Source organism: Oncorhynchus mykiss, chromosome 23, assembly GCF_057628025.1.
Source record: "Oncorhynchus mykiss isolate SJ-2025 chromosome 23, ASM5762802v1, whole genome shotgun sequence".
In the NCBI taxonomy this organism is placed as follows: domain Eukaryota; kingdom Metazoa; phylum Chordata; class Actinopteri; order Salmoniformes; family Salmonidae; genus Oncorhynchus; species Oncorhynchus mykiss.
This window is the reverse complement of record NC_143044.1, coordinates 17560993-17575473: the sequence shown is the minus strand read 5'-3', so window position 1 is coordinate 17575473 and position 14481 is coordinate 17560993. Positions and strand designations below refer to the sequence as shown.

Genomic DNA, 14481 nt, shown 5'->3' with positions numbered 1-14481 from the left:
TAACTGGGAGTCTCGTGAGTGAAAACATCAGAAGATCATCAAAGGTAAACAATTCATTTGATTGCTTTTCTGATTTTCGTGACCAAGTTTCCTGCCGCTAGGTGTACATAATGTTTTGTTTTTAATATCGATAGACTTACACAAATGCTTGTATTGTTTTCGCTGTAAAGCATAATTTCAAAATCTGAGTTGACAGGGTGATTAACAAAAGGCTAAGCTGTGTTTCGGTATATTTCACTTGTGATTTCATGAATATGAATATTTTCTAGTAAGATTATTTGACCGTTGCGCTATGCTATTTAGCGTAGTTGATGACAATTATCCAGGATTCGGGATGTTTGGTTTCAAGTGGGTACCGAGTCAGTGTGCGGGGGTATAGGCAGTTGAGGTAATTTGTATATGTAGATAGGGGTGAAGTGACTTTTGTCATGACGTTGTCCTTTTTGGGAACAGCGAGCAACATCCCCCTCTCTCTCCTACACCCAGGCTGGTGTTAGGCAGGCCATAAATTCCTGGAGGAGATTCTTCCTCATGGCCCGACAGTATAGAGAGAGAGTGAGTTTTCATAGAGAGAAGAAAGGAACTTCTTCCAGCTCACAGAACTTGAGAACTGAACAATATTCATGTTCTGGAGAAGGTATAAATGGTTGGTGAAGAAGCCAGCTACGAACTGGTCCGTTTGGTACAATTTTGTGAAATTCATGAGAGCCAATACAGCCACATTACCATAACCCTGTTTATACAAGAGTCTCAGTTGTGAGGCTTTCATCTAATTGGTGTATAAAATGAATGAGTAAAGATGAAACAATTTGGGAAATTATGTAATGTGATTTTATACTGTTTAATGAATAGCAGCAGTGTACAAAAAATGGGGGGGGGGGGGGGGGGGCGTGTCAATGTAAATAGTCTGGTGGCCATTTGATTAATTGTTCAGCAGTCTTATGGCTTGGGAGGTAGAAGCTGTTAAGGTGCCTTTTTGTCCTAGATTTGGTGCTCCGGTACCGCTTGCCATGCGCTAGCAGAGAAAAGAGTCCTTGACTTGGGTGACTGGAGGCTCTGACCATTTTTTGAGGATCGGGGAACCCATACCAAATCTTTTCATTCTCCTGAGGGGGAAAAGGTTTTGTCTTGCCCTCTTCACGACTGTTGCGGTGTGTTTGGACCATGATAGTTCGTTGGTGGAAGTTTCAAGGAACTTGAAACTCTCGACCGGCTCCACTACAGCAACGTCGATGTTAATGGGGTCTGTTTGGCCTGCCTTTTTCTGTAGTCCACGATCAGCTCCTTTGTCTTGCTCAAATTGAGAGAAAGGTTATTATCCTGGCACCACACACAATTTTCTGACCTCCCTATAGCCTGTTTCATTGTTGTTGGTGATCAGCCCTACCACTGTTGTGCCGTCAGCAAACTTAATGATGGTGTTGGACTCGTGTTTGGCCACGCAGTAGTGGGTGAACAGGGAGTACAGGAGGGGAATAAGTACACACCCCCGAAGGACCAGAGTGTTGAGGATAAGCATGGCAGACGTGTTGCAACCGACCCTTACCACCTGGGGGCAGCCCCATCAGGAAGTCCAGGATTCAGTTGCAGAGGGAGGTATTTAAGTCCCAAAGCCCTTAGCTTAGTGATGAGCGTCCTGGGCACTATGGTGTTGAATGATGAGCTGTAGTCAATGAACAGCATTCTCACATAGGTGTCAGAATCAACCACTATTTGAGGAGCATGCAGCCTCTTGCTGTGCAACAGGTGACATTCCGCGCAAACTCTGTATGCCATGGGCACTCCACAACAAAACATACAGTATTTAATTAAACTGTCGACAACCCATCTTTCTGTGTGCTTGAGGAAGGGATGAAGAAGAGAGGGGAGGAGGTTAAAACACATGGTGGTGAGATATTATGTACGTAATGGGTCAGCCTATGAATTATGAAAATAGAAAAAAATACAAATTCACTATAATTGTAGGCTAGCTCTGAATTTGTTTAATTTTGCGTATAGACTAGACTAGACTTATGTACCGAAGACATCTTAAATCAGTTAATTTAATATTTTTCTGCTGTGCATAATATGAGGAAGGGCTATGTATTGTACAATGGCACAATAATTTTTTTAATTCATGTTTTTTTCGGGCTACGGCTCATATATATATATATATATATATACACTGCTCAAAAAAAATAAAGGGGACACTTAAACAACACAATGTAACTCCAAGTCAATCACACTTCTGTGAAATCAAACTGTCCACTTAGGAAGCAACACTGATTGATAATACATTTCACATGCTGTTGTGCAAATGGAATAGACAACAGCTGGAAATTATAGGCAATTAGCAAGACACCCCCAATAAAGGAGTGGTTCTGCAGGTGGTGACCACAGACCACTTCTAAGTTCCTATGCTTACTGGCTGATGTTTTGGTCACTTTTGAATGTTGGCGGTGCTTTCACTCTAGTGGTAGCATGAGACGGAGTCTACAACCCACACAAGTGGCTCAGGTAGTGCAGCTCATCCAGGATGGCACATCAATGCGAGCTGTGGCAAGAAGGTTTGCTGTGTCTGTCAGCGTAGTGTCCAGAGCATGGAGGCGCTACCAGGAGACAGGCCAGTACATCAGGAGATGTGGAGGATGCCGTAGGAGGGCAACAACCCAGCAGCAGGACCGCTACCTCTGCCTTTGTGCAAGGAAGAGCAGGAGGAGCACTGCCAGCGCCCTGCAAAATGACCTCCAGCAGGCCACAAATGTGCATGTGTCTGCTCAAACGATCAGAAACAGACTCCATGAGAGTCGTATGATGGCCCAACGTCCACAGGTGGGGGTTGTGCTTGCAGCTCAACACAGTGCAGGACGTTTGGCATTTGCCAGAGAACACCAAGATTGGCAAATTCGCCACTGGCGCCCTGTGCTCTTCACAGATGAAAGCAGGTTCACACTGAGCACGTGACAGACGTGACAGTCTGGAGACGCCGTGGAGAACGTTCTGCTGCCTGCAACATCCTCCAGCATGACCGGTTTGGCGGTGGGTCAGTCATGGTGTGGGGTGGCATTTCTTTGGGGGGCTGCACAGCCCTCCATGTGCTCGCCAGAGGTAGCCTGACTGACATTAGGTACCGAGATGAGATCCTCAGACCCCTTGTGAGACCATATGCTGGTGCAGTTGGCCTTGGGTTCCTCCTAATGCAAGACAAGACCTCATGTGGCTGGAGTGTGTCAGCAGTTCCTGCAAGAGGAAGGCATTGATGCTATGGACTGGCCCGCCCGTTCCCCAGACCTGAATCCAATTGAGCACATCTGGAACATCATGTCTTGCTCCATCCACCAACGCCACGTTGCCACGTTGCACCACAGACTCTTCAAGTCTGCAAGGAGATCCCTCAGGAGACCATCCGCCACCTCATCAGGAGCATGCCCAGGCGTTGTAGGGAGGTCATGCAGGCACATGGAGGCCACACACACTACTGAGCCTCATTTTGACTTGTTTTAAGGACATTACATCAAAGTTGGATCAGCCTGTAGTGTGGTTTTCCACTTTAATTTTGAGTGTGACTCCAATTCCAGACCTCCATGGGTTGATACATTTGATTTTCATTGATCATTTTAGTGTGATTTTGTTGTCTGCACATTCAACTATGTAAAGAAAAAAGTATTTCATAAGAATATTTCATTCATTCAGATCTAGGATGTGTTATATTATCAATCAGTGTTGCTTCCTAAGTGGACAGTTTGATTTCACAGAAGTGTGATTGACTTGGAGTTACATTGTGTTGTTTAAGTGTTCCCTTTATTTTTTTGAGCAGTATATATATATATATAAATAAGCCAATGCATATATGAATATGCTTATGGATGTTTTGAATTAATCATCAGCTTAGAAAGCGCTGTCCAATTCGTTTTGTTAGGCTTTGGAACAACATCCAGAATGACCATGTTTTATACTCAGTTTCAACCTGTTGTTGAACTTCTTCTTTCTTCAAATTGATCAATCACAGTGAGGTGAGCTTTAAAAGCACACACTTTTTCATGATAAGTGTGTGATGTGATTTTTGATGTCAGAGTGCTTAGAGCCCTGAGTACCAGGCCATTAGTAACCTGATGATCGTTAGTGAGTTGGGTACTAACAAAGCATGTCCAGAGTGCATAAGTGAGACTACCGTGACTCTACGGTCAGTTGGAATTTTACTGAGGTCATGACTCATGACTGCAGTCGTGGTGGTAATACGATCACCGCAACAGCCCTAGTTACACCACGGGGTGGTCCTCCACGTCCTGAAATCGCTATGAATTCTGGATAATGTGGTTTGCTTACAACCAGGAAATGTTGCTGGCTCATTTCTACCGGTGAGATGCAGAAAAGCTCGTATTTACGTGTAGTGAGGAAATTTGAAATGTTTATGACAGGAATTAAATGTTAACTAATGGAACTATATATAGCCAAATAGAGCAGCAGTGAAATGTCCCTTTAATGTCCTCAAAGCCTACTCAACATGCATCGGTAAGGACAAAATTATTTTCCTGAGCGAGACAATGTTGTTTGTGATGGTCGACCTGTGTGATAGCTGAATCAATCCCACACTCCTCACCGGGAACATATGAACAGGCTATTAAATGGGACAGAGAGGTACTTGTGTTTGTGTCTGGTTTCCCCAGTAAATGGCCATGCTCCAAGGGGAAGGCAGACAGGCATACTGATAATGAACAACAACACTGAATGCATTTGGCATGCCATTAGCTGGCCCTCCCATGCCCTGCCTGGGTGCCTCTAATGATTTCAAGAAAAGAATGCTCCAGTGTTTGTGTGTCTGCTGTATCTATATGTCTGCACATGTTTTTCAGCACAGGTAGTGTGTACTCATGTGACCATGTGTATAGTCGGCATGTGTTGCTTATACTGTGTAGCGTGTGTGTGTGTGTGTGTGTGTGTGTGTGTGTGTGTGTGTGTGTGTGTGTGTGTGTGTGTGTGTGTGTGTGTGTGTGTGTGTGTGTGTGTTTTCCGCAATTGCTAATGGCTATAGTATGATGAATTGGCTTAATAATTCCAGTTAGGTAGTCTAGTGATTAAATCTTCATTACAGTTCCCAGTCACTCCCTGCTCCACATTGATTGCCAGTGAACTCAATTCCTCTTAATTCTGCAGTAACTTTGTGACTGAACCAGGACAGAAGCATCAACAAACAACAACTCGCACAGTGCACACAAACAAAGCATACTATTTGTGGTTATTGTTAGTTAGTTTTCACACACACACTTGCATGTACGCACACACACAGACTTGCATACCACAGGCACACATATACACACGCACAGACACATACATAGATGCACAGACACACACACACACAACATTTATTGATGTTTTGTCTCCTTATTGATGTTGTCTAATTTCCACTTGTGGCTTTTCCATTTTAGATAACTGGCCCACTAATGAGTATCAGAAGTAAATTGTCTGTGATAGGTATTGACACACTACTACACTGCACCTGCAGAACATATTATGCATCTCTTTAAGCTGGTATAGCTGTGTGTGTCTGACCTTCAGGGAACACTTTATAGGTCCCTTATTAAACCATTTCTAAACCGTTTGTAAATAGTTTACTTACCATTTATCCTTATTCTTATATTTGTAAATGGCAATATGCAATCTCAAAATAGTTCTGTAAACATTTATAAACACTTTAAATGTATTAATGATTTATAAGATAATTAATAAGGTATATGATCATAGCAGGGAAGTTCAAAGTCAAAAAGTAGTACTGCAGGCATTGTTAGCAAATAACAGGAACCCACATTATTGTGAATGGAAAGAAAGCTATATTTGTGGTCAATTTTCGTGTAAATATATATATATATTTTTGGAGACAATCATGGTACCAATAATTGATTCTAAAACACCAGATGTATGTCCTTGAACCAATTATTTTAAAACCGCACAGAAGAAGTTATAAGGATAATTGAGTTGCTAATGGCAGCCTGCAGTACAATAGTCGGCCATCAACTTGAGGTAGTCAATGAAAGGGGGCAGCAATGAGCTAGCCTGCAATGTCACTTCCTGGAGTAGCTCAACCTGCCCATGTTATGTCTCCATGAGATGACATCTTTCCAACTTAATTTCGCTTCAGTGCGCTATTGAGTTTTCACATAGGAATAAATGGTGTCAAGTGATTGATTGCTTTGTCCATTCATATATAGTCATTGGATCACAGTATGTTCACAATTTGGAAATAATTAATAATATACTACAAATGTACATATAAACTGGTTATAATGAGTTATTGTCAAATCAAAATATTATTTATAAGGCATGTTAAATGGTTGATTAATGGATTGACTCACCATTTATATACATATTTATAAATGTATTTATATAGGTCATGAATGGTAAGCTTAAGCAATAAGGCCCGAGGGGGCGTGGTATATGGCCAATATACCATGGCTAGGGGCTGTTCTTATGCATGACGCAATGCAGAGTACATGGACACAGCCCTTAGCCGTGGTATATTAGTCACACCCCAAACCCCCGGGGTGCCTTCTTGCTATTATAAACTGGTTACCAACGTAATTAGAGCAGTAAAACAAAATTGGGTCTCCAACCACCCAGTTGATAATTGTTAATGAGTGCATTTATAACTGTGAGTTCATGCACTTACTAATTGATTGATAACTAATGTAGATCCTTATAAACCATTTACTAATTATTGATAAACGATTTTGCAGGTCCTAATCTAAAGTTACTGATGTTAGCGTTGTGTAATTCAATGGGCTACTTAGGCATTAGCTAGCCTAGCATTTTACAAAAAAGGCAGTATAATGAAAAATTTGCATGATTTAAATTTTCTCGATTTCGCAGCTTGGATTAATGGGATCATTAGGAGTACAGCGGCACCTTGCATCGCTGGATTGTGGTACATTTTGAAGTCTTATCCTTCGTCCATCACCATGTTGAAAATATATTAGCATAGAACGGTTTTGATCTGAAGGTCGACTGAACTTCAAAAGAATTTCACATTTCAATTGTATTTCAAAAGAACAAAACATGCTATTCTTGTCACGCCCTGATCTGTTTCAGATCCAGTTTTTCTGGACTCCATTCCTGCCTGCCTGACCATTCTGACTGCCCTGACCTCGAGCCTGCCTGCTATTCTGTACCTCTGAACTGGTTTTGACCTTTTGCCTGTCCACGAAAATTAGCTTGCCTATCCCTTTTGGATTGTTAATAAACATCTTGGACTCTAACCATCTGCCTCCTGTGTCTGCATCTGGGACTCGCCTTGTGCCCTTATAGTACGAACTGGCCTTCGTCGCCGCATGCATGGTATGTGCGCCAAGCAAGACTCCGTGGCAAGCTCCGCCTGAACTCCTACAGCCACTTCCTGTATCTCATCGCTCCTGGTCCCATATTTCTCTGGATTTCGTCACTGGGCTTCCTCCATCAGATGGCAACACTACCATTCTGACGGTGGTGGACAGATTCTCCAAGGCTGCCCATTGCATCCCCATTCCTAAATTACCTTCAGCCAAGGAGACGGTCCAGCTTATGGTGCAGCACGTCTAACGTATCAATGGACTCCCTTTTTGACGTTGTCTCGGACCGGGATCCTCGGTTCTCGTCCCAATTCTGGAAGGCATTCTGCACTCTTATTGGGTCATCAGCCAGCATATCCTCTGGGTTTCATCCTCAATCTAATGGCCAGTCGGAGCAAGCCAATCAAGATATAGAGACGGCACTCTGGTGTCTGGTTGTCAGTGACCCCACCTCCTGGAGTCAGCAACTAGTCTGGGTGGAATATGCCAGGAACAATCTCCCTTGCTCGGTTACTGGACTATCCCCTATCAAATGCTCCATGGGGAATCAGCCCCCGCTCTTCCCAGAGCAAGACGTTGAGGTCAACGTACCTTCAGCCCAGATGTTTGTACGCCGCTGTCGGCGTACCTGAAAAAGACCTAGGGCGGCTCTTCTCAAGACCAGCTCCAAGTATCGGTCGACAAGGGGACCGCCATCGGACTCTGGCTCCTCGCTATCGGGTCGGGCTGAGGGTATGGCGGTCCACTGCTGCCCCTCTGCTGTTTACCAGTACCCTCCGTGTTCACCCTACATTTCCTGTTTCCAGGATTAAACCCTTGTCTCACTGTCCTCTGTCTTATGCTTCTAGCTGCCTGCTATTCAGTCCCAGTTGCTAATATATGCATATTATTTGTATATGGATAGATAGAATGCACTGGATAGAAAACACTCTGAAGTTTCTAAAACTGTTTGAATGATGTCTGTGAGTATAACATAACTCATATGGCAGGCAAAAACCTGAGAAAAAATCCAACCAGGAAGTTGGAAATCTGAGGTTGGTCGTTTTTCATCTCATTCCCTATTGAAGATACAGTGGGATATTGGTCATATTCCACTTCCAAATGCTTCCACTAGATGTCAACAGTCTTTAGAACCTTGTTTGATGCTTCTACTGTGAAGTGGGGCGAATGAGAGGGGAATGAGTCAGGGCTCTGGCAAAGTGCCATGAGCTCATGACGCTCGTTCACGTGAGAGCAAGCTCTGTTCCATTGCGTTACTACAGACAAAGGAGTTCTCCGGTTGGAACATTATTGAAGATTTATGTTAAAAACATCCTAAAGATTGATCCTATACTTCGTTTGACATGTTTCTACGGACTGTAACAGAACTTTTTGACTTTGTCTGCTCCTAGTGAACATGCATCATGAATTTTGGTTTGTGAACTGAACGCGCTAACAAAAGGAGGTATTTGGACATAAATTATAGACATTATCGAACAAAACAAACATTTATTGTGGAACTGGGATTCCTGGGAGTGCATTGTGATGAAGATTATCAAAGGTAAGTGAATATTTATAATGTTATTTCTGACTTCTGTTGACTCCAACATGGCGGATATCTGTTTGGGTTGTTTTGGTCTCTGAGCGCCGTACTCAGATTATTGCATGGTTTGCTTTTTCGGTAAAGCTTTTATGAAATCTGACACAGCGGTTGCATTAAGGAGAAGTTTATCTGAAGTTCCATGTATAACACTTGCATTTTCATCAACATTTATGATGAGTATTTCTGTAAATACTCACTGGATGTTTTTGGAACTACTAAACACAGTTAGAATACACATTGTGCCCATGATTGCATATGTTCTTGCATGTACCGAAACACAATTGATCAATAACAGAAAAAAGCTGTGAATAAAACAGGATGTCCATTTGCGTTGTTCAACATTGACTCACCCGCTTGACATCTTTCCCAAACGTCTCACTGTAGCTGGTCCCCAGGATCTCAAACTGGACGTGGGAGTTAGAACCTTCGGCACGGAAGTCCATCATTCCTGTTAACCCGGTGATCCGTCTCTATGGCAACAGCATAATAACAAGGATACTTTAAGTGGTTTCTAATCAATCAATGAAATGCATTTTATTTAGCCCTTTTTACATCAGCAGTTGTCCCAAAGTGCTGTACAGATACCCAGCATAAAACAAATGCAGGTTAGTGTTTTTTTTATATAATTCTTGTTCTGGAGGCAGCTCTGCAGAGTGGTTACTAGCTGGCACAGACACAAAGTCATAAAATCAGTTTTTAAACCTAACCTTAACCACACCACTATTTTAGTATTTTTTTAATGTAACCTTTATTTAACTACGCAAGTCAGTTAAGAATACATTCTTATTTACAATGAAGGCCTACCGGGGAACAGTGGGTTTGTTCAGGGGCAGATTGACAGATTTTTACCTTGTCATCTCGGGGATTCGATCCAGCAACCTTTTCTGTTACTGGCTCAAAGCCTAACCTTAATCCTAAATTAAGACCAAAAAGCATATTTTTGTTTTAATACATTTTTACAATGTAGTCAATTTTGACTTTGCATCTGGCCTATCTAAGGGGAAATCGCTCAGTTCTGCCTTCAGGACAAGACTCACCAAAATGAATGTCAACCTGCGCCTAAAACCCCAAAGAGCAAACAATGCAGAGGCAGAGGCACAGTGGCTAGGACAAACTCCTTAAAAGGCAGGAACTGAGGAAAGCTCAAATCTCTAATATGCTTTGAGTGGTCTATAACATGTTCAGCAATCATCTAAGTTGATTGCTGAACATGTCTGTGTCCACATTTTAAATAAGTACACTACAACGCAACCTACGCTTGAGTGCCAACGGAGTACAAATGCATCCAAATGCTGATGCATCTATATGAGGTGATATGGAAAGGATACTTTATAAACTCATACTATATGGCTTATACAGTGCATTCAGAAAGTATTCAGACCCCTTTACTTTTCCAAAAATGTTTACAGCCTTATTCTAAAAGTGATACAATAAAAAAATGATCCTCAACAATCTACACACAACACCCCATAATAAAAGAGCGAAAACAGATTTTTAGAAATGTTTGCGAATATAAAAACAGAACCTTATGCACATAAGCATTCAGACCCTTTGCTATGAGATTCGAAATTGAGCTCAGGTGGATCCTGTTTCCATTGATCACCCTTGAGATGTTTCTACAACTTGATTGGAGTCCTGTGGTAAATTAAATTAATTGGAATTGATTTGGAAAGACACACACTTGTCAAAATAAGGTCCCACAGCTGACAGTGAATGTCATAGCAAAAACTAAGCAATGAGGTCGAAGGAATTGTTCGTAGAGCTCCGAGACAGGATTGTGTCGAGGCACAGATCTGGGGAAGAGTACCAAAAAATGTCTGCAGTGCTGAAGGTCCCCAACAACCCAGCGGCCTCCATTTTTATATGGAAGAAGTTTGGAAGCAGCAAGACTCTTCCTAGAGCTGGCCAAACTGAGCAATCGGGGGAGAAGGGCCTTGGTCAGGGAGGTGACCAAGAACCTGATGGTCACTCTGACAGAGCACCAGAGTTCCTCTGTGGAGATGTGAGAACGTTCCAGAAGGACAACCATCTCTGCAGTACTCCTGCAAAAAGGCTGTTATGGTAGAGTGGCTAGACAGAAGCCACTCCTCAGTAAAAGGCACATGACAGCCTTCCTGGAGTTTGCCAAAAGGCACCTAAAAGACTCTTAGAAACCAAGATTGAGCTCTTTGGCCTGAATGCCAAGCATTATTCTGGAGGAAATCTTGCACCACCCCTACGGTGATGCATGGTGGTGGCAGCATCATGCTGTGGGATGTTTTTCAGCGGTAGGGACTGAGTTACTAGTCAGGATCGAGAGAAAGATGAACGGAGCAAAGTACAGAGAGATCCTTGATGAAAACCTATTCCAGAGCGTTCAGGACCTACAACAGGACAACAAACCTAAGCACATAGCCATGACAATGCATGAGTGGCTTCGGGACAAGTCTCCGAATGTCCTTGAGTGGCCCAGCCAGAACCCGGACTTGAACCTGATCGAACATCTCTGGAGAGACCTGAAAATAGCTTTGCAGTGATGCTCCCATTGAACCTGACAGAGCTTGAGAGGATCTGCAGAGAAGAATGGGAGACACTCCCCAAATGCAGGTGTGCCAAGCTTGTGGCGTCATACCCAAGAAGACTTAAGGCTGTAATCGCTGCCAAAGGTGCCTCAACAAACTACTGAGTAAAGGGTCTGAATACTTAAGTAAATGCAATATTTCAGTTTTCTATATTTTATAAATGAGCAAAATGCACTGAATGCACTGTATGGTTTCTGAATGCACTGTATGGTCCAACTAGCTGGACCACCAAGCTTACCAGCTCAATTTCTATACAGACCATTGATTTTAGGTCAACGACAGGAACATGTGCTGATAAGAACATCTACTGTAGAAAAAGGGGTGCAAAGCAGGGCCGTGCACAGACCTTCAAGGGGGCAGGGGTTCAAAATGAAAAACGTGTTTTTTTGCTAGTAAATCTGCTTAGTAAATTAGCTCAATATATTTTACTGATTGTGATTTATCTCTCTATTAGAGGTCTTCACGGATCCATCTGTACCCGAATACCCAAAAATAAAGTAGCTGCTTTCCTGACTCAGATCACATCTTGTCTGGGTCCGGACCAGGTCTATACGGAACGGGTCTAGTTGTCCTTGGGTCCGTTCGGGAACGAGTCTCGAAATTATAATTTTTTATTTATTTATGCATATCGGGTTCAGGTGGGAAAGCCCCAGATCCATTTCGGAATGGACCCGTGAAGACCTTTACTCTCTATGTATTTCTGCCTCTCTCTGCTGTACATATCAGCCAACTAGACTGAATATTGATGATGATGTAGGCTAAATCAAGTGTGATCAAGTGTTAATCAAATGTTATGCTGCTGTGGCAGTACTGTTGATATTTAAACTAGGTAGCTAGCTACACACACTCGACCGGTGACAGCATCTCTCAAGCCTGTTTGGACACCACCATACTGAACAGACTGGGAAAAAGTCGCAAACAGGCGCGCACAAGCTCAGTACATGGAAGATCATCAGATGCAACCAATGGACGGGGAGGGGGGTGGTGAACTTGACAACGACTAGCTGGTAGTGGATTCCGAACAACCATGATACAAAATGCATACAAAAAAAACATTTTGTGGGAAACTATACCACCACCAAAAAGGGCACTTGGGAGAGTGGAAGGGCAAAGGGGCATGTGCTCTGCACAGGTAGAGCCCTATCCGTGCAGGTGCCTGGTGCAAAGTGATGTCCATTAGATGATGTGCAAAGTACGTAAAACATTTCAAAATCATCTGGTTTCTCAGGGAATGGTGAGCAGTAGAGTGAAATCATGACTAGTCAACAAGGCAGTGTCATCATGACTTCATAAGAAAACAATTAGTCATACAATAGGTCCATTTTTCTTTCAATATTTTAAGAAAAACACTTTTGTTAATTTCTAAATGATTAATTTCATGAAGGGTTTAATCACAGCCTATAAATTGATGCAATCAAGTACATTTTGTTCTAATTTGTTAATTTGGATAAACCAAGATGACCGAAGGCAATGCTGGTGAATGAAGCCGAGAAAGGAAAGGGGGACTCCAAGCTAGGCTGAAAAGATGTGCTATACGGCCTCCTCTTTCTAGTATCCTGAAGGCTAAAATGTGAAATCGCTGGATTTTTTTTTATGAACTCAGAGGAAGGCCTCAATTTTAGAGGGACATCAGGGAATGCTGTGGCTTTGTTTTTTACAGAGACATGGCTTACGGAAGATATACTTGACTCAACCAGATGGCTTTTCCATTTTCCGTATGGATCGAAAGGCAGCTTCTGGTAAGAGTAGGAGGGAGGTGTGTGTTTCCTCATCAACAATACCCGGTGGACTGAGATTGAAAACATCTCAAGCTCCTGTTCACGCGATTTGGGGCGGTCGGTAGCATAGCGGTTAAGAGCGTTGGGCCCGCATCCCTGCGCCGACTTGGTGAAAAATCTGTCGATGTGCCGTTGAGCAAGGCATATCGCAATTGCTCCTGTAAGTCACTGTACAATATAATTAGCCAGCAAGAATCGTCTCACCCGGAAGCAGTCTTTATTGTCGTGGGTGATTTTAACCAAGCAATTATCAGCAAAATGTATCCTGCCCCACAAGAAGAAACAACCTGCTGGACCATCAGATCACATCTCTCTGTTCCTCAACAGGGAGACACCAACACAGAGAATAGTGAGTCATTGGACAGAGGAGGCAGACCAAATGCTGCAAGATTGTTTTGAGAATACTGATTGAAATATGTTCAAAGATTCATCCACCAAGGAGAAACATACATCAACATTGAAGAATATACATCGTCAGTCACAGGCTTCATTAGGAAATGTGTTGATGATGTTGTACCCACAATAACAATACGGACAAACCCCAACCAAAAACCTTTGATGAACGGAGATATCCGTACCATACGGAGATTACGTACTGCAGCATTCAATGTCAACAGAACAAACCTCAATTACTCAGTTGTGTGCAGAGCAAACTTGTATTGATGTTTGACAACTCATATTCGTGACGCATGCGGCAAGGACTACAGACAATAATGGACAACAAAGGGAAATCCAGCTGTGTGGTGCCTACCTAAGCCTCCTTCCCAGACGAGTTTAACACATTCTATGCTTGCTTCGAGGTATCCAGGAAGATACTCTGTGCTCTGGACGACCAGGTGCATTCGCTATACAAGGCTGACGTGAGGAAAACTTTCAAGAGAGTGAAAACTCACAAAGACACCAGCCCAGATGCCATCCCTGGCAAAGGTCCTCAGAGTGTGTGCTGACTAGCTGGCGGGCGTTTTCTCTGACATCTTCAACATTTCTCTGTCCCAGGAGACCACCATCCTCCCAGTGCCCAAGAAAAACAAGGTGACATGACCAAATTACTATCGGCCAGACGGGAAGACCACAGGCTGTGAGGATTGGCAACAACACCTCCTCAACCCTGACTGTTAACACAGGGCCCCCCCAGGGGTGTGTTCTCAGCCGTCTGCTGTATTCCATATGTTCACCCATGACTGCGTGGCTTTGCACGACACCAACTCCATCGTCAAGTTGGCTGATGATACCAAGGATGTAGGCCTGATAACCAAAAATGA

At 43.0% G+C, this 14481-nt stretch overlaps 1 protein-coding gene across 1 annotated transcript in view; it reads right to left on the bottom strand.

Moving 5' to 3' along the window:
- Positions 1-14481, bottom strand: part of LOC110502511 (glutamate receptor ionotropic, delta-1) — a 457066-nt gene that overhangs the window by 82790 nt on the left and 359795 nt on the right. The window contains exon 8 of the mRNA XM_036960054.2: positions 9231-9350. Within this exon, the coding sequence (XP_036815949.1) occupies positions 9231-9350 (120 nt within the window). The remainder of the gene's footprint in view (positions 1-9230; positions 9351-14481) is intronic.